Source organism: Pinus tabuliformis, chromosome 8, assembly GCF_031772625.1.
Source record: "Pinus tabuliformis cultivar Carrire ecotype Pingquan chromosome 8, CPIR1, whole genome shotgun sequence".
Lineage (NCBI taxonomy): Eukaryota > Viridiplantae > Streptophyta > Pinopsida > Pinales > Pinaceae > Pinus > Pinus tabuliformis.
In genome coordinates, this window is record NC_142294.1 from 2076721033 (window position 1) to 2076748875 (window position 27843).

At 40.5% G+C, this 27843-nt stretch overlaps 1 protein-coding gene across 2 annotated transcripts in view; it reads right to left on the reverse strand.

The window, feature by feature from the left end:
* The window catches only part of ABCC13 (multidrug resistance-associated protein 11), a 547614-nt gene that overhangs the window by 316507 nt on the left and 203264 nt on the right, over positions 1-27843 (reverse strand). The window contains exons 11-14 of one of the 2 annotated variants that reach the window (XM_089375023.1): positions 24720-24807; positions 24134-24252; positions 16403-16500; positions 16117-16183 (exon numbers count right to left, since the gene is read on the reverse strand). In XM_089375023.1, coding sequence (XP_089231149.1) covers positions 16117-16183; positions 16403-16500; positions 24134-24252; positions 24720-24807 — 372 coding nt within the window. The remainder of the gene's footprint in view (positions 1-16116; positions 16184-16402; positions 16501-24133; positions 24253-24719; positions 24808-27843) is intronic. The other variant, XM_089375024.1, reaches the window with a different exon arrangement.

Below are 27843 nucleotides of genomic sequence, written 5' to 3' on the forward strand. Positions count from 1 at the left end.
GACACAGGGGAATCTGAAAGTGATGAAATTCAGTATTCCATCCTGCATACGTTGATATAATGAAGACAAGTCGTGTATATACGCGAGTTACAGGCTACAAAGTCGCGTATATGGAGAAAGGGCAGCAGAACAAACCCAGGTTCAGTCATGGTTGGCTCAGGCTCAGGGGGCAGCAGAACAGACTCAGGAAATGGTTCAGTCATGGTTAGCTCACACTCAGGGGGAGCATATACTTCAAATAATTCATTGTTGGCATTATGGATTGCTGATGAAACTAAATGATACATCTTGTTGTTTGATCAAAGGAATAGTATTGCAGGTTGATGATTATGGTACAAATCTGAATGGCTGGTCTTAGATCCTGCATCTGCTCAGGGAGAGCATGGATAGATTGGTACATTTTGGCATATATAAAGGGGGAGCCAAATCAGAATCTTCAGCATGTACTCAGGGGGAGTATGGACAGTAGAAGGTATACCAAAGAAGAGAATATCTTGGTACGCCCTTTGCCCTTGATGTCAAAGGGGGAGAGTGACTTGGTGTGGTGGTTGCCATCAAGTCCAAAGGGGGAGATTGTTGGCATTATGATTCAAGTGTTGTCTTTGATGGCAACTCACTCAGAAGTTGGTACAGGTGCTCAGAGGTTGGTACAGGTAATGGCAACTTAATCAGAGGACAGATCTTAGTACAGCATGGCAAGAAAGTTCATACACGCAGGTTCGTTAAGCCCAAGTCGCGTGTACACGCAGGTTGGCTTCAGCAAAAGCGCGTGTATGTGGAAAAGTACCTTTGGTCCATGGTGGTTAGTCCTTGGAAGTTGTGCCTATGGTTTCGGACCATTGTGTCTCGACGAGCGTGTCGATCCCTAGTTTTGAAGTTGATGGTATTGTGTTACTATGGTTTTGGCTCTTGGTATTGAACAAGGCCTAAGGCTATATAAGGAGAAGATCATTAGGCAAAGATACGTATTGTGTGTCTGACGCAGTGAGAGGATCTGGTATTGCTGGTTATCTGTTCGGGACGTTTTGGCAAGGGTCGGATCTGACAGCGAAGGCATAAGAATCTATTTCTAGATCTGCACGCGGGTTGCCTTTGGTGAAAGAGCGTATACACGCGGTTTTGGTACAGTGAAGTAGCGTATGCATAATAAGATTTGATATTTCAGGTTGCTGCTGATTCTGGTGGTTGTTGCAGAGTTCTGGCTCTGGTTTGGGTTCTGTGTTCTTGATGACGGGGTTTCAGTGATTCAATATTGGGTTGTTTAATGAATTATGATGCAAGTATAAGTTGATGATTGTATTGCAGTAATGTTTGTTTTGTACTCTTGGATCCAGTCTAAAAATTGATGAAACGTGGTCCCTGAAGGTTGTAGGGTCAGCACCTACGTACTAGTAAATGGATCAGCTAGTACAAGAGCTGAGGGGGTTGTAGCTCCCTTCCAGAAGTAGTTGGAAAACGAGAGAGGGTTGTAGCCCTCTGCAGGTTGTAGCCTGCATACTGGTAAAGGACTGCACCAGTACATTGTAAAAGAAGTTTCTCATTAAAGAAGAAAGAGACGAATTGCAGCAGGTGGTTTTCACCCACATTGGGTTTCCACCTTATATCATGGTGTTTATGTGTGTGGCTCTTGTGTGATGTTGTGTTCTGTTATACTACACCTGTTTACTGTTAATATACTTAATAATGTTCTGATGCATTTACAAAAGATTAAAGCTAACTGAATTATAAGATCTCTGGTGATACGCTTGTTGCATTAGATACAGTCGCGTGTACACGCGGGTTCACTTAACGAAAGTAGCGTGTATGTTTCTGAGCATTGAAAAAGTTTTATTGATCTGATAATACTGATTCACCCCCCCCCTCTCAGTATTATTTCCAACATATCTCTTTATACTCATTGCCCCTCTGCATGCTCAACATATTACAGATAATCAACTAAAGGAAACAGATACAAGCACCTAAAATGACACCATTATTTTTGAACCAATGTCCCTAGAAAAACCTAATGCGATAAAACTGGTGTAGTTATCTGAGGGTTTTCTTATTAAGCAATTTCAGAGTAAAATCAGGGTGCCAAATCCAGCTTACCCAACAGAGAATGCCCTTTGCAGTAGTACCTCTCAGTCTAAGACAAATGTCTTGGCTAAAACCCCAGATAAACCCTTCGCATTTCCTCAGCTCCAATCTGCCCCAGAAATCCCAGCGTCTACCTTTCTGGACTACGTTAGGCACTCTCTGCCCAGCGCTGGCCCTATGTCAACCTAAATGGGCCTGCGTCAGCCTCAGGAGGTGCAAGCGTCAGCCTTCTGGCCCTCTGCGCCAGTAATGCTGGCCTCTTTGAAGGACTGCGCAACACTTGGTTGCCTCTTCTTGGCCGTGCGTGAGCCCTCGCTGCTATTGCATCACTCTCTCTAGCTCCTGCGCTGATCTCCTGGCACTATCTCTGCCTCTCTATCTCTCTGTACTCATTGCCCCTCAACTGCAACTCTGATCACTGATTCTATCTCTCTTAGCAAACCCCGCTCTAGAGAATAGAATGATTGATCATCTGGTGTACTCTCCAAGTGACCCTCAAGCCTCCTCTCATACTTTTCTCGTTGATATATCAACGGTCGAGATTAAGTCACTAATCAACGGCTAAGACTAGATTTGGCTTGATCCATGTCTTTTGGACCATTCTAACACAGTTTTATATTAATCCACATTAATATTTTAATTTCCCTAAGTTTAGACTGAGGGACTCCATTAAAAATATTAATTATTTTAATATCTCCTGATCTGTTTAGAATCTGCCCAAACCCTTTCTGGGTATCGGAGATCTCATGTGCCCCAACCTCTCCACCAAATTTCATGGCTAGAGCACATCCAATGTTACCCCAAATCAACACTCCCTCTTAGCGAGGACTGTGCTCTAGCAATACTCCTCACTGAGTATTACTCTGATCATCCGGCATCGGTCACTGTGCTGATGCTAGGTCTGCTACCCACCATCCTCTATATTGTTGTATCCTGTACTGCTGCCCATGGTTTTGCCACTACCACTGCTGCATTTTTACAATAGCTCCCTCTACAGTTGTGTTGTTGCTGGTCTTTTCTCCCAACATTGCATCTGCACTGCAACTCCTCTCATCATGCTGCATTGTGCTGCCCACTGTTGTACTACAACTCATTTACTAAGAAGTAAGTAACTGATCTCCCAACTCTGACCTCTTTGTTGGGCTAGAGACCCTCGTGATGTTGAAGCTCCTTTTGTTGTTGACAAGTGCTCCCTCTCTGACCTCTACGCTGCTGCAACAACTCCCTGCATCTAGCACCGTTACACACCTCTCTGTGCCATCCTGCATTGGTGCAACTCTCATGTGCCTCTCGCACTACTACAGCTTGCTAGCCTCGCGCTATCTCGGGAATCCTACACTATAGCTCCCTCTGCTGCTCCATCCACATCCATCTCTACCCACATCAGCTAGTCCTGCTACTCCTCTTTGGGGCTCTCGTAGCAAGGTCTAATCCAAGAGGCTGGGTACCTCGAGGATCCTGCCCCTCATCGCCTGTAGTCCGCCTGACGACAGCTCGATGTCTCCCCACTTCCTCTCAAGTGGTGCGTGTGCACTCATGGCACAGTGATTGTCTGTCTCCATTTCCTTCTCTACCCTTGCTGGCGATGCCTTAGTCTCGGAAGACTCTCCCTCACTCTTCTTCATTGGACACTGGGTCGCATAATGACCCAGCTCCCCACAGTGGAAGCACTTGATCTCGGAGAGATCCTTCTTCTTCCAGTTTTCTTGCTTTCCCTCAGATGCTAGGGCAACATCTTCCTCCTCTTCCTTTTTGACTCTCATCCCATTACTTCTGCTTCCCGCCTTTCTCTGTCATCTGATCTCTTCTTGGCACAGAGCCGCCCACATCTCATCCCAAGGTGGAAGTGTCCCTCTACCCAGTATACTTTGGACAAATACCTTCTGAAAATTCTATCATTGCAGCAACTGATTTACTTTTCCTACTTATTTCATCATAAGTTATTCATGAAATTACTTCAACAAACATTAAAATAAATACTACCGCAGATATCATACTATAATACAGAAACAAACATATGCACACATTGACACAGTTATTTTGGACTAATGTCCCCAGCAAACCCCATGTGGGAAAACCAGTGCAGCAAGGGAGGATTTTATTATTCAGCAATTTTCTAGTACAACAGGGTGCTAAACTGGCTTAGCCACAGATAGACAAATTTCCAGCAATTCTTCTGATCCAACGTAGGCTCTACTGACCTCTGCGTCAACCTAGAACCCTCTGCGTCAGCCTCAAACCCTCTGCGTCAGCCTCAAACCTTCTGCGTCAGCCTACTAAGGCTTTGCGTGGATTACGTAGGCCCTTCTGGCTCTGCGCAATCTTTTTTGGCTCTGCATGGCTTCCTCTAGCTCTGCATCTGCCTCTGCGTTGATCTCCCATCTCTCTGTTCCGTACTTGCTGCCTCCTGACCACTCTCTAGACCACTGGTTCAATTTCTCAGCAAACCCCGCTCCAGAAATTGAACTGACAAATCTCCCTTAGTATATACTCCAAGTACCCCTCATGCCTCCAATTATACTTTTCGTGTTGACATCTCAATGGCCAAGATTAAGTCCCTAATCAATGGCTAAGATTAGATCTGGCTTGATCCATGTCTTTTGGACCATTCTAACACAGATTCATATTAATACACATTAATATTTTATTTTCCCTAAGTTTAGACTTAGGGACTCCATTAAAAATATTAATTATTTTAATATCTCCTAATTTGTTTAGAATCTACCCAAACCCTTTCTAGATATTGGAGATCTTATGTGCCCCAACCTCTCCACCAAATTTCGTGGCTAGAGCAGATCCGATGCTACCGGAAATCAACACTACCTCTTAGCGAGGACTGTGCTCTAGCAATACTCCTCACTAAGTATTACTCTGATCATCCGGCATCGGTACCTGTGCTGATGCTAGGCCTTCTTGCCCAACATCCTCTGCACTGCTGCCTCCTGTACTGCTGCCCATGACTCTGCTACTACCACTGTTACATCTGTACAAGAGCTCCCTCCACATCCATGATGTTGTTGGTCCTTTCTCCCAACACTGCATCCGCACTGCAACTCCCTCTGCATCTGTGCTGTTGTTGGTCCTTTCTCCCAACACTACATCTGCACAGCAACTCCCTCTTCATTCGTGCTGCTAACACACTACTTCTAAAAGGTGTTCTTTACCATCCCCATCTTTTCCTTGAAGTAGTCAAATTTTCACTTTCCAAGGGCCTTGGTGAGCATATCTACCACTTGTTCCCCTGTAGGAGTATAGCTCAATTGTACAACTCCTCGTTGGACACAATCTCTGACAAAGTGACACTGGATATCAATATGCTTCGACCTATCATGGAATATTGGATTCTCAGAGAGTTTGATGCAACTCTGATTATCACACATGATCCTGATCGCCTCCATATTTCTTCTGAATAGATTTACCAGCAGTTTTCTAAGCCATATGGCCTCACACGAAGTTGTGCTTGCTGCCATATATTCTGCCTCAGACGAACTCAGAGCCATGAACTTCTGTTTCCTACTGCACCAAGTGGTCATTCCTGATCCAATGTTGAAACAGTACCCACAGGTACTTTTCTGATCCACTGAACTTCTTGCCCAATTTACATCAGTAAATCCACTCAACCTGATATCCTTCCCCTTGTTGTACAAGAGCCCATAATCAATTGTTCCCTGTAAATACCTGAGAACGTGCTTGGCTGCTGCCTAGTGAGCCCTCTTTGGTTCCACCATGAACTGACTGAGGGTGTTGACAGCGTAGCAAATATCTGGCCTGGTATTGACTAGATACATCAGGGACCCTATGAGTTGTCAGTATAGGGTGGGATCGACATCCTTGTCTTTTGATGCATCAATCTTCTTTCAGTTGGTGATCATTGGCGTAGCCATAGGTCTACAGTCTCCCATCCCAAACCTTTTCAAGATTTATGTAGCATACCTTCCTTGCCCAAGGAAGATTTCTCCTTTCTGCTGCCAAAATTCCAATCCTAGGAAATAGTGCATTCATCCCAGATCCTCCATATCGAACTCTGTGGCTAGATTCTTCTTGCAGTCTTCAATGACTCTAGATGATTCTGTCAAGAAGAGATCATCCACATATAATACTAAGATGAGTGGCTTGCTCTCTACGACCAAATAGTAGAGATTCGGATGCGCGTCACTCTTGACAAACCCCATCTTCTACAAGTAGCCATCTATTCAACCATACCACACTCTTGGTGCCTGCTTCAGCCCATACAAAGTTTTCTTTAGTCTGCATACATGAGACTTCTTCTCATGACTTTCAAAGCCCTCTGGTTGTTCAATGTATACTTCTTCTTCTATTACCCCTATTCAAAAATGTCGTCTTGACATCCATCTGATGGATCTCCCATCCCATCTGGGCTGCAAGAGATATCACGGTCCTAATAGATGTATACCTAGCTATCAGGGCGAAGGTTTCCTCATAGTCAATCCCTTTCTTTTGAGCATACCTCTTAGCCACAAACCTGGCCTTGTACTTCTCAATGCTACCATTCGCAGCATATTTAATTTGTCGATCCATCTTGAACCTACCACAGATCTGTCTTGAGGCCTTGACACCACCTCCCAAACATTGTTTACCATTATGGAGTTATATTCCTCCACCATCGCATCTAGCCAGACCTAATGCTGAGTTGCCTCCTTGAAGCTCGCAGGCTCTCCATCTTGAGCTACTAACGCCTGATACCTGTCTGGTTGTTTTCGGTCCCTTTTATTGTTCCTTGGCTCTCCGATGAAGTTCTCTGCATCATGCAGAATCTGACAAAGTTCCTTGCTAGTTTTTCCTCTGCCAATAGGTGCTTTTGTCTGCTCCTCTTCCTCATCCTAAGAATCTTCCTGATCTGAGGAAGAATTCTTCATTTCCGTTGGTTGAAGAGGCATGACCAATGGATCCTCTTTCGACTGCTCCTTGGAAGGTCGTTCGCAAGATCTTCTGAAAGCTCTGTCCTCCTTGAACTTTACATCTTGTCGTACTACTACCTTCCTGTTCCCTGGAAGATAGATCCTGTATGCCTTAGCGTTCTCGCTATATCCTGCCATATACCCCTTTTCTGCAGTCTGATCAAGCTTCTTCCTCTTTTCTTCGGGTATGTGACAATATGCCAAACTCCCAAATATCCTGAAATGACTGACTTCAGGTGTCTTCCCAGTGAAGACTTTCTCTGGAGTAATCTTTCCCAATGCCCGATGAGGAGTCCTGTTCTGAACGTAGACAATTGTGTTGCATGCTTCTGCGCACAGGAATTTTGGCATATCTTGATCATACAGCATGGCCCTAGCTGCTTCTACGATAGTCCTGTTTTTCCTTTCTTCCACCCCATTCTGCTCCAGATTGTAGGGAGCTGTCCACTCTCCTTTGATGCCCTCCTTAGCACAATAATCAGTGAAGTCCTTATCGACATACTCCACCATTATCTGAGTGCAAGACTTTTATTTTCTTACCTGTCAGATTCTCCACTAGAGCCTTGAACTCCTTGAATCGACAGAAAACCTCATCCTTGGTTTTCAGAAAATAGATCCAAGTTTTCCTCGAGTGGTCATCAATGAAGGTAAGGAAATACTCGGCACCGCTAAGAGCTTTGACGGACATAGGTCCGCAGATATCTGAGTGTATCAATCCTAGTACACTCTTGGCCCTGTGGTTGCTCCTAGGAAATGCCGCCTTGGCATACTTTCCTAGAGCGCATCCCCTGCATACATCATCTCGTTCCGTACTCAAATCTGAAACTCCTATTAAAGTGCTCCTGAGAATTCTCAGAGCTCCATGGTGCAAGTGACCCATCCTTCTGTGCCATAGTTCATTCAAGTTTTTGTCCCCATGACTTCTTATTAGTGTCATTGGAGATTCTAGTTGTAATCTATACAATCGATTACTTTTGATCCCGATCTGCACTTTCTTTTTCGAGCTTGGGTGTTTGACATATACCTTTTTTTTGATGAAGTAAATGCCATAGCCCTTGCCTTGTAGTTGTGACATGGAAATTAAGTTCATCCCCAATCCCGGTACATGCAGTACATTTGTGGCATGGAACCGCTAACCCGATTTTGTCTGAAAAACTATGGTACCCTTTCCTACTGGAGTACACTTTGCCTTGTTCCCCATGGTGATCTGAAAGTTCATCTTCTCTTCTCGATATTCTGAGAAACACTTCCTGATTCCCATCATATGCCACGAGGCTCCACTGTCTATATAACATACTTTTGATGATGCAACACTATTCATGCACGCCACTTCTTCCAACCTGGAAGCCAACATAGAGAAATCGAAATCTCTCTCTTGTGCAATCTTCTGAAAGTCTGTGAGAGTTCCCTGAGGTGGGTGCCTTTGCATTGTGGTCTCGACCCATAACTGATTTTCCCTTTCTATCTCTACTTACTTGCTCCAATACCATGTGAAAATTCTATCACCGCAGCAACTCATTTACTTTTCATACTTATTTCATCATAAGTTATTCATGAAATTACTTCAACGAACATTAAAATAAATATTGTTGCAGAGATCACACTGTAATAGAGAAACAAACATATGCACACATTGACACAGTTATTTTGGACTAATGTCCCCATAAAAACCCAATGTGGGATAACCAGTGCAGCAAGGGAGGATTTTATTATTCAGCATTTTCTAGTACAACAGGGTGCCAAACTAGCTTACCCATAGATGGACAAATTTCCAGCAGTTCTTCTGATTCAGCATAGGCTCTACTAACCTCTCCATCAGCTTGAAACCCTTTGCACCAGCCTCAAACCCTTTGCGTCAGCCTCAAACCTTCTGCATCAGCTTCCTGAGGCTCTGCGCAGCCTCTCTGGCCTTCTACGTCACTCCTGCGACCTCTGCATGGATGACGCAGGCCCTTCTAGCTTTGCGTAGTCTCTATTGCCTCTGCGTGGAAATCCTTCTGCCGATGTCGAGATGCCCCCTACTTTGATTGTCTGTGCAACCACACCACTAATCCGTATTTCTTGGCTAGAAACCCTCGGCACCAACTCCCTCCTCTTGGCCTTGCCCTGTCAAGTATTGTTCTGACTACAAAACCTCACCAACTCCACTCTGCAACTTTCCCACAACCTCCTAAACCCCAGCTTCCTGAAGGTGAGAGCTCCTAGGCTCTGCACAATCCCGGCACCAACAACCCGGCCTCATCAGCCAACTACGCCAGCCCTACTAACTTCTGCGTGAGTCTCCCTTTGCCTCCCTTAGCCTCTACGTTGCCTCTTTCTGGCTCACCCTGGATGACACATGCACTGCGTCATCCTTCCCTTGTTGTTGCTCTGCTAGAAACAACTTCTGTCACTCGGGATAGTTGTTTTCTACTGCTATTGCTCTGCTCATCTAATGTCCTTGGTTCTCCTGTGATCTGCAACCATGCTCTAATACCATGTTGAATCTTCTAAGTCTACCAATTAAAAACCCTCCATGCACTTTACTGATTTATTCCTACCTACTTGTTCCGTTAATTAACAAGTTATTTACAATGTAAATACTGAAAATAAACACTAGTGCATGCTCAACATATTACAAATCATCAACTGAAGGAAACAAATACAAGCACACAAAATGACATCGTTCTTTTTGGACCAATGTCCCCAAAAAAACCCAATGCCGGAAAACTGGTGCAGCTATCTGAGGGTTTTCTTATTAAGCAATTTCATAGTACAATGTGGGTGCCAAATCCGGCTTACCCAACAGAGAATGCCTTTGGCAATAGTACCTCTCAGTTTGAGACAAATGTCCCGGCTGAAACCCTGGATAAACCCTCCAACAGTTCCTCAACTCTAATCTACCCCAGAAATCCCAGTGTCTGCCTTTCTAGGCTACGTTAGCCCCTCTCTGCCCAGCGCTGGCCCTGCGTCACCCTGAATGGGTCTTCGTCAGCTTCAGCAGACCCTGCATCAACCTAAGGAGGCCCTGTGTTAGCCTTCTGGCCCTTTGTGTCAACAACACGAGCCTCTTTGAGGCTCTGCGCAGCTCCTCGCTGCCTCTACGTGGCCCTGCGTGAGCCCTAGCTGCTACTGCATCACTCTCTCTAGCTCCTGCGCTGATCTCCCGGCACTATCTTTGCCTCTTTGTCTCTTTGTACTCACTACCCCTCAGCTGCAACTCTTAACACTGATTCTATCTCTCTTAGCAAACCCTGCTCTAGAGAATAGAATGACTGATCACTTGGTGTACTCTCCAAGTGACCCTCAAGCCTCTTCTTATACTTTTCTCATTGACATATCAACGGCCGAGATTAAGTCCCTAATCAACGACTACGATTAGATCTAGCTTGATCCATGTCTTTTGGACCATTCCAACACAGTTTTATATTAATCCACATTAATATTTTAGTTTCCCTGATCATCTGGTGTACTCTCCAAGTGAACCTCAAGCCCCCTCTTATACTTTTCTCATTGACATATCAACAGCTGAGATTAAGTCTCTAATCAATGGCTAAGATTAGATATGGCTTGATCCATGTCTTTTGGACCATTCTAACACAGTTTTATATTAATCCACATTAATATTTTAATTTCCCTAAGTTTAGACTTAGGGACTCCATTAAAAATATTAATTATTTTAATATCTCCCTAATTGTTTAGAATCTGCCCAAACCCTTTCTAGGTATTGGAGATCTCATGTGCCCCAACCTCTCTACCAAATTTCGTGGCTAGAGCACATTCGATGCTACCCTAAATCAACAAGTTGTCATACAGATGCAGAAGTGGCAATAGCAAAGGCAGAGCCATGGGCAGCAGTACAGGATACAGCAATGTAGAGGATGGTGTGCAGGAAGGCTTAGCATCAACACAGAAACCGGTGTCAAATGATCAAGGTGATCCTCAGTGAGGAGTATTGCCAGAGCGCAGTCCTCGCTAAGAGGGAGTGTTGATTTGGGGTAGCATCGGATGTGCTCTAGCCACAAAACTTGGTGCAGATGCTAAGGAACATGAGATCTCCAATACCCAAAAAGGGTTTGGGCAGATTCTAAACAGTTTGGGAGATATTAAAATAATTAATATTTTTAATGTAATCCCTAAGTCTAAACTTAGGGAAAATAAAATATTAATGTGAATTAATATGAAACTGTGTTAGAATGGTGGGCAGATTCTAAACAGTTTGGGAGATATTAAAATAATTAATATTTTTAATGTAATCCCTAAGTCTAAACTTAGGGAAAATAAAATATTAATGTGAATTAATATGAAACTGTGTTAGAATGGTCCAAAAGTCATGGATCAAGCCAGATCTAATCTTAGCCATTGATTAGGGACTTAATCTTGGTCGTTGATTTGTCAACAAGAAAAGTATAAGAGGAGGCTTGAGGGTCACTTGGAAATACACTGAGGAAGACCAGTCAGTTCAATTTCTAGAGTAGGGTTAGCTGAGAAATTGAACCAGTGGTCTCGTGAGCAGTCAAGAGGCAGCAAGTACGGAATAGAGAGATGAGAGATCAGTGCAAAGGCAGAAAAGGCAGGCGCACGGCCAGAGGGAGCCATGCAGAGGCAGCAGAGACTGCGCAGAGCCAGCAGGGCCTGCGTCATCCACACAGAGACTACAGGAGTGACGCAGAAGGCCAAAGAGGCTGCACAGAGTCTCAACAAACTGACGCAGAGGGTTTCAGGCCACGTAGAGGTCAGCAGTGTTGACGCTGGGTTTAGAAGAAGTGTTGAAGAATTTTTCTATCTGTGGGTAAGCCAGTTTGGCACCCTATTGTACTAGAAAATTGTTGAATAATAAAATCCTCCCTTACTGCACCGGTTTTCCCACATTGGGTTTTTCCAGGGACATTAGTCCAAAATATCTGTGTCAATGTGTTGATTCTTGTGCATATGTTTGTTTCTATATTATGGTGTGACATCTGCAACAGTGTTTATTTTAATGTTTATTGAAGTGATTTCATGAATAACTTATGGTCGAATAAGTAGAAAAAGTAAATCAATTACTGCAGTGATAGAATTTTCACAGGGTTTGTCCTAGGCTAGTGCCACATCTTTGTCCTCTTGTGTTGGCTTGTCTTCTACTGTTTATGTTTATGTTCTATCTGCATTTTACTATCATGTTTATGTGATTGCTAATCTGGATATGGACATTGTAAAATTGCTCTAAAGCATAGAACATACCATTTTTTCCTAAAATTTACAGCTTCACTTCTTTTGACATCATTCCACCATCCCATGAATTTCCAACTACAGCTTCACTTCTTTTGACATCATTCCACCATCCCATGAATTTCCACAAGTTGGAATTCTTGAAGAAACACCTGCTTCCTTTTAATCAGTGAACCTTCCAATGAAGATTCCAACAAAGAATCTTGAGTATCCTCATTCAGCGAATGTTTTCCTTTTAATTGATGTATGATGTGATTTGTACTAGATGACTTTTCCCTTTTCTCATAAGTAGCATTTAAGTTTCTAATGAGGTTTCCAAGAGCTATATCCTTCCATAGGTGACTTCCATAGACTTCTATCTTTCATGCTTCTCAATGATGATTTCACGAGCTCTTGCTTTCAATGCTTCTATGATGCCATGATGCATCCTATCATGCTCCTTAGTGACTCATGATGGTCATATCTTACAACAAAAAACTTGAAAAATAGAAACTTGAAAAGAACTAGGTAAGAAAGACTATCTCAATCATAGTATAGATCTTTTAATTCTTCTTTCTTAGATTTCTTCTTTTCAACTTCCTCCACTTCTTCGGTGATATGGGCTTCTTCTCTTCCTCTTTCTTGGATTTCTTCTTTTCAGCTTCCTCCACTTCTTCGGTGGTATGGGCTTCTTCTCTTCCTCTTTTGTTATTGTCCTTCTTGAGCTTAGGACAATCTCTCTTGTAATGCACATATTCTTGACATCCATAGCATTGAACCTTGGTCATATTCTTCTTCTTTTTCTGAGGACCAAACTTTCCAAATTTTCTTTTTCTTTTTGTCATTGTAGCATATGATTGATTTTTCTTACATGATCCTACATCAATTTTTGCCTTCAACCTAGTTTCTTCAATCTTGCATAGTGACCATAGATCCTTGAATGGAGTATCTTCCTTCTTCCATAAATGCTTGACGTGAAGTTACCCCATTCCTCTGGTAGTGCATTTAGTACTACGATGGTCATCTCTTTGTCAGACATTATTTTTTCCAGATCTTAAAGTTGAACCCTTATTTCAGATATCCTCATAAAGTATGAGGCTATTCCTTCTTCTTTTGATATCCTTAGCTTGTAGAGTTCTTGCCTTAATGAGATAACTTCTCTTGCAGTGCTTACAGAAAACAACTCTACTAGTTTGTGATATATTTATTTTGAAGTTTCAAGTTTAGTTACATATGGAAAGAGGGGATCCTTAATGGATTCTATGAGAATCCTTTGAGCCCTTAATTCCCCTTTCATAAACCTTGCAAGTGTTTGAGCATCTTCCTTTGGAGGTTTGGTGATTGTGCCCTTAACATGTTCCATCACTGTGAAAATTCTAAAAACTGAAATCCTATTGCAGCAACTAGAAATTATTCTCCTAATTGTTAATTTAATTTAACAATTTATTTATCGTTTGCTACAGCAAATACTGAATAAATCACACTGCAATCTACACAAATAAAACTGCAAAAGAATAAACGCTGAAAAAAATGCTAGCACACACGCACAAAATAACACAGTTATTTTTAGACCAATCTCCCAAGAAAAACCCAACTTGGGAAAGCCGGTGCAGCAGTGAGGGTTTTATTTTAGTATGCAACAGTGAAATCTGAGTACATCTATGGATGCCCAACTGGCAATCCAAACAACAAGAAAATCTGGGAAAAATACTGAAGGGAATTACCCTTCTCCCACAAGCAATCTCTGCCTCGACTTTCCCTATCAAAACTCGGCCTCTTGGAGCTCTGCGTCAGCCTCTGTGCTACTATGCATAGCTAGTTGGATGCCTTGCCTCGAACTAGGCTCTGATGAAGTCGTTCTGCCGTTGGCTGCTGAGGAAATCACCTCTCTGACCCTTTGGGACTTCTTCCCTGCCTCTGGAACTAAGAACAATTTTTCCTTCCTCCAAATCAAACTGCCTAGCTGAAGCAACTGTGCAATCCCTTAGCACTACCTCTCTGGGATAACTCGGCCCTCTTGTTGTTACCTCTTCGGATCTGAAAATCTTTCCTCCAGATCACTGTCCCTACCCCTCACTCACTACTTTGATCTCACTATCTCTCTCCGGCAACTGATTGTTGTTACTCTGGAAATCGATCTGCTCATGAAATCGAACTACTCAAGTGTATTCTCCAAGTGCCCATCGACTTCTTCTTATAATCCTTTGGTGGGACTCCAACAGCCAAGATTAAATCTTAATCGATGGCTAGAATTAATTTCAGGTCAATCCGTGTGAGTTTCAAGATCATTCACACCTTGACTTAATTAATTCTGATTAATTAACCATATTCCCTATGTTTAGACTTAGGAAATATTTAAAAACTGGCTAATAATCTAATTAGCTCTGATACCATGTTGAGGAATCTAGGGCATTAGGATTAAGTGGTTTCTCTTGTAATGATAACTGCTTGTGAATGATTTTTACTTCTTTAGATTAGGATCTTCTCTTGACTTAGATTATTATAGTGTTCATTTTCATCAAACAACTACCAAATCATAAACAATAAGGAGACAAGAGACACAGAATGTGGGCGTTCAGCCAGGGCCAAAATCTCTCCAACATGAGAGGAAAACCAAAATGAATTCTTCTTCATATAGAAACTTCAAGTGACAAATACCAAGATCAAGACCAAGACCCTTGACACAACAACCTGCCCAAAACCAAGTCACAAGACCCTTCTTCACTACTTCTTCTTCTTGCCCAAGTCAACACTAGTCAAATTGACTTTTATCATTGCAAATTTCGGCTACACTGGTATTTCGGCCTTCCTCCACAGATCTGCAATTCTCGGCTGCCTGAAACTTCTGCAAAATCACACGTGTGGGCTGAATTAAGGTTTTTTATGATGCTTTCCTACTTCGCTTGGCTTGAGAGCTTCTCGTTATAACCTTGTCTAGCAAAATTGATGGTATAGTGACCTTTTACTTGGCTTCTATAAGGGCTGGTGTAACCCTACTGCAGAAACCCTAGTTTTTGTCACACGTGTGAGGAAGATGACCCAAAAACAGTCCCAAATTCCTTTGCTCTTCTTCCTTTTCTTCTCGCTGGTTATGAGGCTATTTTCCTTGTGTTTTTCACACTTCTTGTTTCAAATTGCTTGACCGAATTGTCCTCCAAGTGATGCTGAGTGCTCCTATATATAGTGGTCTGTCCATGTGATATAGGCCGACTTGACCTTGTGCCTAGGCCGACATGCCATTCTGGAATCATCTTAATTTCCTTTTGTAGGCCGACTTCAAGGGGTGCTTGTGACAAGGTCTTGGAGGGTTAATGACTCAAACAAATTTTCTTTTTACAATGTATAACATGCCCAAAATGGGTCTTCATTTCTTGACATTGGCTCACTAGACTTTATGAATTGATGACCAAACATGATAGCGCACAATGGGAGCTTCAACTAAAAATAAAAAATCCTTGAGCATGAAACCCACGACTTAAGCATTACAAAATAATTTTATTTTTCTTCTTTTCATCAATTACATAAAATCATGATTACACATGTCATTATGAAGACCGAACCTAGTTACATATCTCAACATGTCAGACACTAATAAAATTATCTTACCTATGCTAATTCTAGTGTATCGTTTTCGTAGAAAATATGACTTAAGTTCTGGACTAGTCCAAACCTGATATTCTTTTATTAACCCTGCCAACCATCTAATTTTTTATAATTTGCAATCATGTTGAAAAATGTAAACTGCAGGGATGTAATATATTGAAGGTGGAGAAATATCATGTTTAAGATCCATTCAGGGCTTTTATGAAAAAACTAGGGAAGTCTGGATTTAGAATTCTTCTGTTGGTTTTATCTGCTAGAAATGGGAATTCAATTCTTATAATATGCTGGCAACTCTTATGCTCAATAGATACTCTGTATTAGTTTACAATGGGTCAAAAGTGCATTTCACCTCTCATCTTTCTGCTTCATCATGAGCTGGCTAGCGGTGCTGATTTTCCCAGCAATCCATCTGTTCACTGTGCAATTTCATCATTTATTGTTAGATGTAAACAGAAAAATATATCTACTTAAAATTAACTCAAACATGAAGTTCCCTGACACAGAAGATTCCTATCTTAAAAAGAGTGAAAAATCTGAGCATTCTTTCCATAATGTAGTCAACAAAGGAACACAATGTGTATTTAAATAACAATGTTTATTTGCTATTTGCCTATACAAGGCTTCTTAATCTGTACCTGGAATCAGTAGGATAATCACAGCAAGACCAGCAAGGAAAGCAAACTTGACTTGCATGTATAAAAGAAACAATGCGACTCCCATTTGCAAGGGAAGACTGGAGCACAAGCACTAAAAAGATGAGTGTTAAACTATGGTACAGTAACCTTGCATGTACTAATTCCTAATACCAAATATGATGTCAAGTACATGCAATTTCAGAAGAAAATACTGAAATCCAGATATTGCAAAGATAATTCAGATAGATAAATTATCCAAGGCCTTCACCAAAACAACATGATGGATGTCCAAAAACCAATCCCAGCTCCTATGATAAATGTTTCCAATTTATATTGTGTTCCCTTTTGCACAGTAATATATTAGTGGACTTCCGGTTTAACAATTGATTTCATCCAAGTAATTCACCCTTCGTCATATTATATGCAAATTCTCATAGGGTCATTTTTTCTCAACGGGCTAGAATGAAGCATGCTTCATCTGCAACACTCTCTGAATATTAATAGACAACCGCAACATTATTGAATATCCAGGTCATGATTTTCTCATAGTGCTTTTCTAAAGATAAAAATATGGTCTCAGAAATATGCAGTAGAGGGCCTTTCTATCACTACCCTTGTCTCAGGGGATTCATTGCCTAAAAGGGAAAATTGCAAACAATGATGCATTTGTTTCTATTTAGTAGGTTGTGCTTCCATGAACTACACCATAGCAGTTTATTTATCTTGAGAAAGGCACAATACATTTTTTTCCTTGGAAATAACACAGGAAACTCCTGGCCACTTCTCATTCAAAGGATAGTACCCAGTGTAAAGTGGGTGGTGTTACCATTCATTCATTGACATGAGTCGTAAATTGTGGTTCTCATCACATGACATTTTTTCCAAGGGTAACTTGCAGGGACGATGATGGGCTTGAGATGCATCTTTGTTTTAGATGCCGATGGCTGTGGATACTCTTCTTTTATGGGTGCATCGGGTGCTACATGTTGGGTCAGTGGTTTATATGGTGGCTTGTCCTGATACCTGGTTTTCTCTTCAACAGTTGCAGTTGATGCTTAGAAGGATGGTTGTGATGCTTTTCGATGCTATCGTTGCAGCATTGGTGTTCATGGTTTAACCTAGCATCTCACTTATGGAACAAAAAGACAGTATGATGTGAGCTTAGCTTATGATTGCAGCTTAATTGCTTGGCTCTTCTTTTACTATGACTTTGGTTTGTGGAAAGGTCCACTAGAAGATAATGATGTAAAACCCTTAAGAATGTGGTGGCAAGACTATTCTAAAAGGAGCGATCCCTTTTTTGCATAATCAAGGCATGTGTGTCTATGTGAAAGGAAAAGTTTAATCATAATAATTATAATATAGTATTATAAAAGTTCAGAACACATCTAAGAAGGGGGTTATAAGTCAAAAGGGGCTATCCCCTTTCATGACTTATGGCATGGCTTCTTATGGCATACAATACACCCCACCCTTACTTAGCCAATACAACAATTTGACTTTATGACATGACATGGATTACTGAAAGAATATGTCATTATATGGAAGGGAGTTTTCATGTTTAAGAGGGTCATCACACATTAAGCCATCTTCGATATAATATTACGTGGGCCACCTCTTATTATCCTATTCAGCCACCTATGTTGGAGAAGTTTTGGCAAAGTGACATGGGCAATATACTTGATGTGGCACTTGCATCATGTGAATTTTCAAGCTGCTTCCTACAGCTGTGGGTTCTCCAGTCATGAGGTAAGTCACCCTTGATTACAAAGCTAGTCTTATGTTTTAATTATTGACAGGCCACTCTGTAGCTTGAGTTTATATGGCATGGTAAAGTGGGTAATATGCCAAACATTTGTCACCAACATCCAAAATCAGTTATCATACTTGTTTTATTAAGCCATTGTCTCAGCTGTCCCTTGCCATGGATTTGCACTTGAGTTCAATTAACATCATATGTGCCAATCAATGTTTTAAAACTCGGACTCGGACCCGAAAGCAGCCGAGGATCAACTCCAACTCAGTATCAACTCGGACTAGTTGATTTCAATGACTCAATCTTTGTAAAAAGCACATTAAATATTTATTTTTTAATGAAAAAACATAATTTTAAAGATTTTCATTCATCTTTCCAAACTCAAAGAACTAGAATAATAGAGAGAAGACAACATATGATCAAAGTATGCCCATGAATATATCTATTACATCAAAATGGCACCCAATGCATTGTTCAATACATCTAATATATAGAGATCAGTGTTGAGAAACGTAACTAGTATCGGTCTTCATAATTGTTGTACTCATTTCAATATGTATCCTATGTAACAAACAAGACAAAAAAAAGTTATTATTAATAAAGTATGGGTTTCATGCTCATTATTAATGGTCTTTTAGGTAAAAGCATGTTCTTCATGCTTCTAGGGTTTGTTAGGTCTTAGGATTTATTGTCTTGAGTCAAAGGAGTCAACATCACGTTTATAAGACCCTTACGGGCAAAAATATATTTGTAAAAAGAATTAATTTTTAGTCTAGAAAGTCCTGGAAGCTCCAATGTACAAGTCGGCCTAAACGAGGGAATTCAACCCCTTGAGAAGGCTACTTAAAGAAGCAATTTGACCTCATTTGAGACACACTTACTCGCAAGTTCGATATCACAGGAAAGAGTTCAATCTGTAGCTGAGAAGCAAGAAGAAGAAGAGTGAAAGAGAAGGAGAAGTTGGAAGGATGAAATCTCTTGTTTTTGGGCTCCATCTCTCTCACACGTGTGAAACTAAGTTGCAAGAAATGTGGGTCTAGGGTTCGTTTCCGTACAGAAACGAAACGGAAACGAGGAAACCCATACCGTATGGCCCGGAAACTCATTTCTGACCATACTAGCCCATTTCTCAAGGAGGAAATGTGGCCAGTACAACCGGAAACGAGTTTTCGAGCCGTACGGTGGAGTTTCCTCATGCAAATTGACTTTTTCTTATTTTTTTTTATTATTATTTTGTTTTCTATTTTTTTATTAGGCGACTAAAGTGGCTTCTAGTTGCTTCTAGATGCCTCTCTCAAGTTATAAAAGTGACCTTCGCCTCATTCTCTCATCACACAATTGAGCAAGTCGTTTCTCTTGGAGACTGGCGATTTTAGCAAAGGAGAAGAGAGGAAGAGAGCAGTGGTTTCAGCTAGGGTGTTTTCAACAGTGAGCAGGAGATTTCATATATATAATAAAGGCTGATTTTGAGATTTGGATATATAATAAAGGTTGCTTTTGGATATTCTGATATTTTTATTTTCATTATGTGATCATTCATGAGTAAATGTGATGTAAATTTAATCATAATGTTTAAATGTAATAAATTATAATGTATCATGTATGCTTTATGATTGCACATAACATTTCTTAAATGTCCTAAATTATGTCCTAAATTCTTATATATATATATATATATATATATTCGCGTTTCCCCGTTTCCAAAATTTGGGGAGGTTGTGTTTCGTACTTGTGCCCGTTTCGGAAACTCGTACCCGTTTCCCCATTTCCTACAACTTAGCCCTTGTCCCAAGATACCCAAAAAAAACTGCTCTTGAACTTCCTCGGGATTGTGCTAGCTGAGAGCTTCCTCTCTTTTTTAATTTTTGATGCCACTTTGAGAGAGAAAAATGTGTTTATACAGTAAGGACTGAATGCACGTATAATATGGGGCAGCCGACTACATGATTGGAGGGAAACATTCAAAATTTCAAATTTTAACTTTGGAGCCCAAAAATGATTTTATTTTGAAACCCCTCCATAATATTTAATTAAAGTTAAATTAAATCTTCCTTTGAAACCTTACATCAAACCATCCTTCAAATAATATGATGCTACCTCACCAAATTCTTTTATGCCACGTCAACTAACCAACAAGCAATATGATTCCATACCATCAAAGACAATTTGCCGCATCACCAAACTTGGGGTTTTTGGACCATAGGCTGGGGCCTCAATTTCAACTGGGTGTATGTTACAAATAGTTAGGACCCACGAAATGCTCCACATACCACCGAAATTGGCTCGACGAGGAGAATCTGATGGCCAGGGTCTCCAAGATTGATTCTATGATCTGTATCCACAAAATCTCCAATAAAGTGTGGGATGTATCCATCGTCCAGAAAACCAAACCCTATAGCTAGGGTTAGCTAGGGTTTCTTCACTGTATCCTCTCATCCACTGCGTACTTGTTTTGACATCAATGACATGCTGCACACCTGCTTGACATTTGGCAGCAACTCAACATCATGCACATGCTCAATGTCTTGCACCCATTCCTGCATTGACATCTATGAAAACATGCTCAACAATTGGTATCAGGGCAGGTCCTTCATAAAGGCTTAACTGCTTGAATGCAAATCCATAGCATTCAAAAATGGTTGCTGATTTGAAAGAAGATGTTGATTCGCTCAAGGACCAACTTTGAGCAATGACATTGGACAGGGAGAGGACCACGAGAATGTACAACAGTGTCTACAGATAACATGAAGACTTGAAGGATGAAAAGGCAAAGTATTGCAATAGATGGAGATTTTCCATACTTGATATCAAGTGGCTTGAAGATCAAATTAAAGAACTACAAACATTAGGAAAGGATCAAGAAATTGATAAACTAAAGAAGGAAGTAGAGCATCTCAAATGCATGCTGGAAGAGGCAAACAAGAGAGAAAGCACACTAACAAGCGAGCTCAAAGAAAAGGAAAAAGAAAATCCAAACAAATGGAACAAGCAAGGTAAAGGGAAGCAGGTTACCTCCTTGAAGAGGGAACTTGAAGAAGCCAAAAGAATTGAGGATGTCTTAAGAAGTCAGATGAAGCAGAAGGAAGAAGGTTGTGTAAACCATGAGCAGAAAATTTTCACATTGAGAGCAAAAGCGAACAAGCTGAAACAAAAAATTGAGGAGTTCGCAGGTATTGGATGAAGGGACAAACCTATAGCTTACCTATGGTGTGATCTTCCTACTTAAAGTGTCCAAACTCATTGCACTTGAAGCATTGAACCTTGGACATGTCTTTCTTCTTGGAATTACCAAACTTTCTCTTCTTCAGCTTCTTGACTCGGGCTAGAAAGGCTTGAGATTGCTCATCAAATCCAATATCATCCTTGACCTTGATTCTTCATTTTTCCAATATGTGTTGTGCCCACAACTCATCAAAGGCAGTTGAATCCTTCTTGGAGTAGATGCTTGTTGCAAAGCTGCTCCATTCTGGTGGCAATACATTTAGTACACATATGGTTACTTCCGAATCAGTAATTGGTTCCCTAAGTCCTTGTAGATGGTCCCTTAGTTGAGAGATTCTCATGACAAAAGATGCTACATCTTCATCCTTTGATTTCTTCATTCTATACAATTTGTTTCTCAATGACATCTTTTGTCCTTTTGTACTTACCAAGTACAATTTCACTAGCTTGTCACACACAGCCTCGAAAGTTTCATGTTTGCAACAAATGGAACAAGAGATTCCTTAATTGATTCAACTATGATCCTTTGAGCCCTTACTCCCCCTTCTTGTACTTTTCTAGTTCTTGTGTCTTATCTTTCTCAAGTTTAATAATTTCCCCATTAACATATGCCATTAGTTCTTGTTCTATGAGTATCAAGTCAATTCTTTTCATTCATGCTAGATAGTTTGATGCCCCAATGAGCTTCTTGCTCTCTTTGCAGAAAGAAACCATATGGCTTGAAGATTCAGGCCTGATGTAATAATAAGTTACTTACATGAGATCACGATTCTCCTTGATGATGTCTTCAACCTTCTTATTGCCTTCAAGATGCTTGAAGAGTCTTCAACAATGTTTTCAAAGATGTTTGCTGAGATTCTTCCAATAACAATGTCCAAGATCCTCTATTCTTTCTTCAAAAATACCTTCCAAATATATCTTCTTCCAAGAGAAATCAACACCCTTCTTGAAGTTTTCCTTTGATGTATTCTTGATCTTCTTTAGTAGAACCCTCCTTGTAGGTCTTCTACCAATGAGTGTTCAATCCTTCTTGAAGTCTTCTTCTTCAGTCTATTTCTTGAGAGTTTCCTTTTCCCTTCCCCTTAACAAGTAATTCCTTCTAGTGTCCTTCTAGCTACCTTCGTTATTCACCTTAGCTCTGATACCATGTTGGAAAATGGAAGGCGGCAGCTGTTATACTTATTTTCCTTAACCTTAATATTTGTTTGTGAACTTATTAGCTTTCTTGTGTTCTTTTAGTTGGATTTTTCATCAAACAAATATCAAGAACTTTAAACTGCAACAATTAAGGACACAGATATTAGGCTCTCAGCCATGGCAAAACCCCTCCAAGGGGAAAACCCGAAAACTCTTCTCTTCTTAGAATTTGAATGAAATACAAAGAACCAAACCATAGACCTATCCTTCTCCTAGTACCAAGTCAGCCCTTCCTCAAGTCCTTCCTTGATTTTGCACCAAATTGCTACACACTGCAACTTCGACCTGCCAGCTTCGATGCTGCAACTTGTCCTACAACTTCGATCCTGCAATTTCAGCCTTGCATCTTCCTTAGACACCCTGATCCAACTTGCTCCTGAGACCTTCCTAGTGGACAGAGTATTCTCTCTTCCAGCTACAAGTTACAACTCTTTGTCCTCCTGCAACTCGAACTTGCAACTTCAACCTTTTCTTGCACCCCAGAAATTCTAGGTTTTCAAATTTGAATAGTGTATAAAAGAATTGATATGAGATATGAGATTGTTACAAATGAGGGCCCACTCATATACCTAGGTAGGTATGCCTTCATGAATGGTCATGTCCTTAGAGGCATGCCTCTTCTATACTAATCACTAATTAATCATTATTATGATTGTGTTATTATTATTTATATTTACATTATTTTTATATATATTATATCAATAATAGCTTCACCATTACCTTCAGCTAAAAGCTTAGCTAATCTCTTTCCTCTATGCTCTTCCTACACCAAAACCTGATTATAATTTAAGAATCTATCCAGGAATGACATCATCTAGGAACCTGCAATTCTCCATCTCCATATTGGGCAAAGGTTAGTTCCCTTTGATAGAATCCTTGTTGAGGTTCCTGAAGTCCACACAATCTTATCTGCCCTATCTTCTTTCTAACCACCATGAAGTGTGCCTAGTTAGAGCTATGATTCCTACATTGAGTAACTTCTTCAACTCTTGCTTTACCAAAGGTGCCATTTTTGTGTTGATCTTCCTTAGCTCCTGGGGCAATGGCTTGGCATCCTTTACCAAAGGAATGTGTCACTCAAAAGAAACAACAATAACAGCCAGGTTCTCATCTGGTACAGTCCTATATTCTTATTTGTCTGAAACCCATTGAACAATTTTCATCATATGAAGGCAGTAACACACTTCAGTTTCAATCTCATTTTTGGATCTACTATGGCAACTGCCTTAATCAGAAAGATTCCGACAGGTCTTTTAACAATTGTTTGAAAATGATATTTTCTGCCAAACTCTACAACTTGCACCACTCAACCCATGGAATATTTTCACATGAATGCTGCATTTATGATTACTAACTGCAAATTTAGGAATTTTGAATGTGAACAATCTCAGATGTAAAAAGAGCTTTTGTCAAGCAGAGATGCCCTTAAATGTTCTATACTTCTATTACACATTTTTTGGAAATTGAAACTCCTATTGGCTTCAAAATCCTTAGTGATGTTAACTATATTGTTAATGAAAGAAACAACATAAATGTATTGTCCATCTAGTTCACACCTCCAAATATCATGGAAACTGGCACATATGTTGACTGCACGATCGGCATCTACAGACATGAGTGTCTGAATTTCTCCACTGGAAAAAGTGGTTCTCTCTGCAAGACTGATAAACAAGCACTACAGAAGAAATACCAAGTCTCAGTAAATGTTTCCAGTTAAGATCTAAAAATATAACAAAGAAACCCATGAGCAAGTGTCTTAGACACACAAGATATTTCAAATTATTTTATAGATATGAAATAGCACATCACCAAATAAGAATCAGATATTACTTCAGTTCAAACAAGATGAAATACTTGGTAGTCTGACCTATAAACTTGCATACTTCGTGGAAGTGTGTAACTAATCTGGATTTAGTCTCCTATTGTTTACAGAAACATCAGACAATATAATTCCACCACCCACAGAATTCTAGATGTATTCAAATTCTAAGGATTGTATTCTATCAGCAAATGAAACTATGTTGAGATGTCAGAAAAAGTCATTCACAAAAATAGAGATAACAATTATTTAACACCACCATCAAAATATACTGGCCCTGAAGTTCAGCACAAACATTCTAAACATAGTGCATGTATTATTACCTTTTGGTAGACAATAGTGATAATGCTTGCTCGTAATCGCAGCTTAAGTTTTGAAAGAAGATATGAATAATGTGATCCTAAAAATGCTCTGCACCCATATGTTATACGATATCAATACACATAGGAGACTGAAAGGTATAATATTGTAGCCTAGCCTTAGACAATATCTCACAAAAAGAGTCTTTACCAAGAAGTCTGATCCTGTACTTACACATCACTGGAGTGAACACTATCTATTAATATAATTGCATAATTGCAAAAAAAAAGTAATCCATAAAATATAAAGTAGTGAAGAAGAAATTAAAGGAAACATTCGTATTCATTTCTTAAGCAAAAAAATCCTTCTCTTTTTTTTGAAAAATCCTTTTTTCTTTGAAATATCCTTGTGATACTTACAAACAGTGAATCAAAAGTTGAAAGGGTATATAAAAGGGAGCTTATATCCTCTTCTTACTCAAAAATAAACTTACACCTAATCTTCCAAAGGGAAAATAAAGCAAACATTCTCAAGCACTGCTGAATCCCAACAGAGCAAACCAGATACCTACAATCAACAAACAATGCACCATTGCAATGAATCCTGCCCAGAAGGATAACAACATGATGAACTAATCTGCTTTAGAGCACGAATATCCAAAATATTTGGAACAAAATTAGGAAATCCATAAGGACAATAAATAATATATAAAAATATGTCTTATATATAATCAGATTCTAAATTGAATATGAATAGGATGAAAGAATGTAACGACGGTCCAATTATAAATATCTAGGCAGAGGTTCCTCATACCCACAACCATTGGGTGACCCCATAGCAGAAAAATTTATCCTAGATTTGTCTTAACCCAGCAGTCAGTGGCCCCTAACAGCCACCAATGTAGTCGACGTTGTGCCAATTGATCTCCACTCCCTGAGCCAATCATATGTCCCTTCGACCATCTGTCTAGGTCATATGTTTGAAGATGGGCCATCCAAATCCTAAAGGTATTTCTTTCAATGTGCAATTGGGTGCTTATGCTTGTTTTTCCTTGGGCAAACCTGGGTATGGATTGTTCAGTGACCTGGAAGGAGGAAGGGTTTTGACTCTACTCATGTTCCCTCACCTTAAACAGGGGTGTTAATCCTCAACCCTAGTCCCATGGGATCTCCCCTACTGGCTTACAGCTTTAGGATGGGAAATCCCATTTTTGGTAGTGTGACCCCATTTTCCCGTACCACAATTTTCACAGCACTCTGCATATTACATGCCCTATTTCATCATCTTCCCTCTTTGGGACCACATGACCATTCAATCCTCAAGGCTCTGGTACTCCCCCTCCCCTAGTCCACATGGCTAGGTCAGGCCTATAATGCTGCCATAGAGGATGGTGCAGCTAAAAAAAGATAAAAGCATATCATGTCATATACAAAAGGCAATAATACAACAAAATGCAAAAGATGGTTGCGACAATAAAATTTAGCATGTGGGCGAAAGCCAGACATGAGCTCTACGCCTTATCATCCTAGGGCCCCCTTGAGTGTCCCATGCATCATTAAGGAACCCATTCATGTCCCAACCCCTGGTGGGCGACGAACTAACCCACCTTAAGGGGATAATCACCATTCTATCATACACAGCATGCTCTCATCCCCTCGATCTCCGAGCAATAAAATAAATGAAAAATCAATAAAAGGCAAAAGGCAAATGAGGAAGGGTGGAAAAACAAAGGTTGGGGCAACTCGTGTACCACAATTGCTCCCTCCTACATTCATACACCCAAATATGTGGGCATCCCTCATGATTACCACCTTTGAGCCCATGGATTTTGGCCTTGAGACCTCTGTGTCTCATTCACCTCATCATTATCCATGACACCTACCACTTGAAGGGTGTACCTTGGACATGTCTTTCCCTTTAGGGGTTGGGAACGCCTAATAGGGTTATTAGCCACTCCTACCTAGGGAGGTAACACCATTACATGCTCAAAGCCCCAATTTTGGAAGCGAAACCCATTCATGAAATCTCATTTGTACCTTTGACAAACAAGCTTGTTTCACTTTGATGCACTAACAAATTATTGTACATGAGGGTAAGGAGACACCTTGGATCTTATGCATAATTGGCAGGTGGATTCATCATGGGCTGGGCAACTTAACTAGGGCCCAAGCCCACCAAAGGATCATATTGACACTTATAGGGGATGCATTGGGAGCCATGAGACTCCGTCATGTGATATAGCATTGTCTCATCTTATGGGCACCCTTAGCACTTTCAGTAGCTTGTTCATTACACAACATTATATGAGAGATAATACACTTGGACCAGCAACGCCCATAGTAGGCTTAGTAGTATATACAAGGTTTGGCAACTGATCTAAGGCCCAAAGGAGGTTTGTCTCATCCTTGAAAATGGGAGGGAAAGCACCATCTTATGAGCCCTCATTTGGAGCAGTTTACAAGTTATTTTTCATCAGGAGACCCATGAGACTAGTACTTGTGCCCCAGGGCATATTTGGAGCACCACATGATGATATACATAGAGATTAAGGGGCCACTGGTGATTTTTTGTATCATCGGATGTGCTCTTAGCCTCAAAATTTGCAGGGAGGCTTGGGCACATGTATTCCACAATACCCAGAAATCATTTTGGGAAATTCCACCCGAAGGCAATTTTATTAAAATAATTAATTATTTTTAATGAGTGCCTAAGTCGAAACTTAGGAAATTAAAATAATTAAAGGGTATTAATCAAACTGTGGGTGAAACTTCTAGAAGAAGACGAGGATTAAGCCAAACTGATCTGAGCCATTGATTAGAATCTAATATGGGTTGTTGGTTCTCAATTAAAGGATTATAAGAGGACGCTTGATGGGCATTTGGAAAATACATCAGTGAGAGATCAAGAGATTGAATTTCTCAGAGAGGGCAGCGCAGCAGTTGCTAGAGAATCGATTAAGGAGACTTCTTGCAGTGAGGGGCAGGGATAGTTCCAGTTGGAGATTTTTTTGATCTAGAGATACATTACAGAGAAGGCAGAGAGAGATCAAGAAGAGGCAGAACGAGATTTCTTGCAGTGAGGGGCAAGGATAGTTCCAGTTGGAGAGTTTCCTGATCTAGAGATACATTACAAAGAAGGCATAGAGAG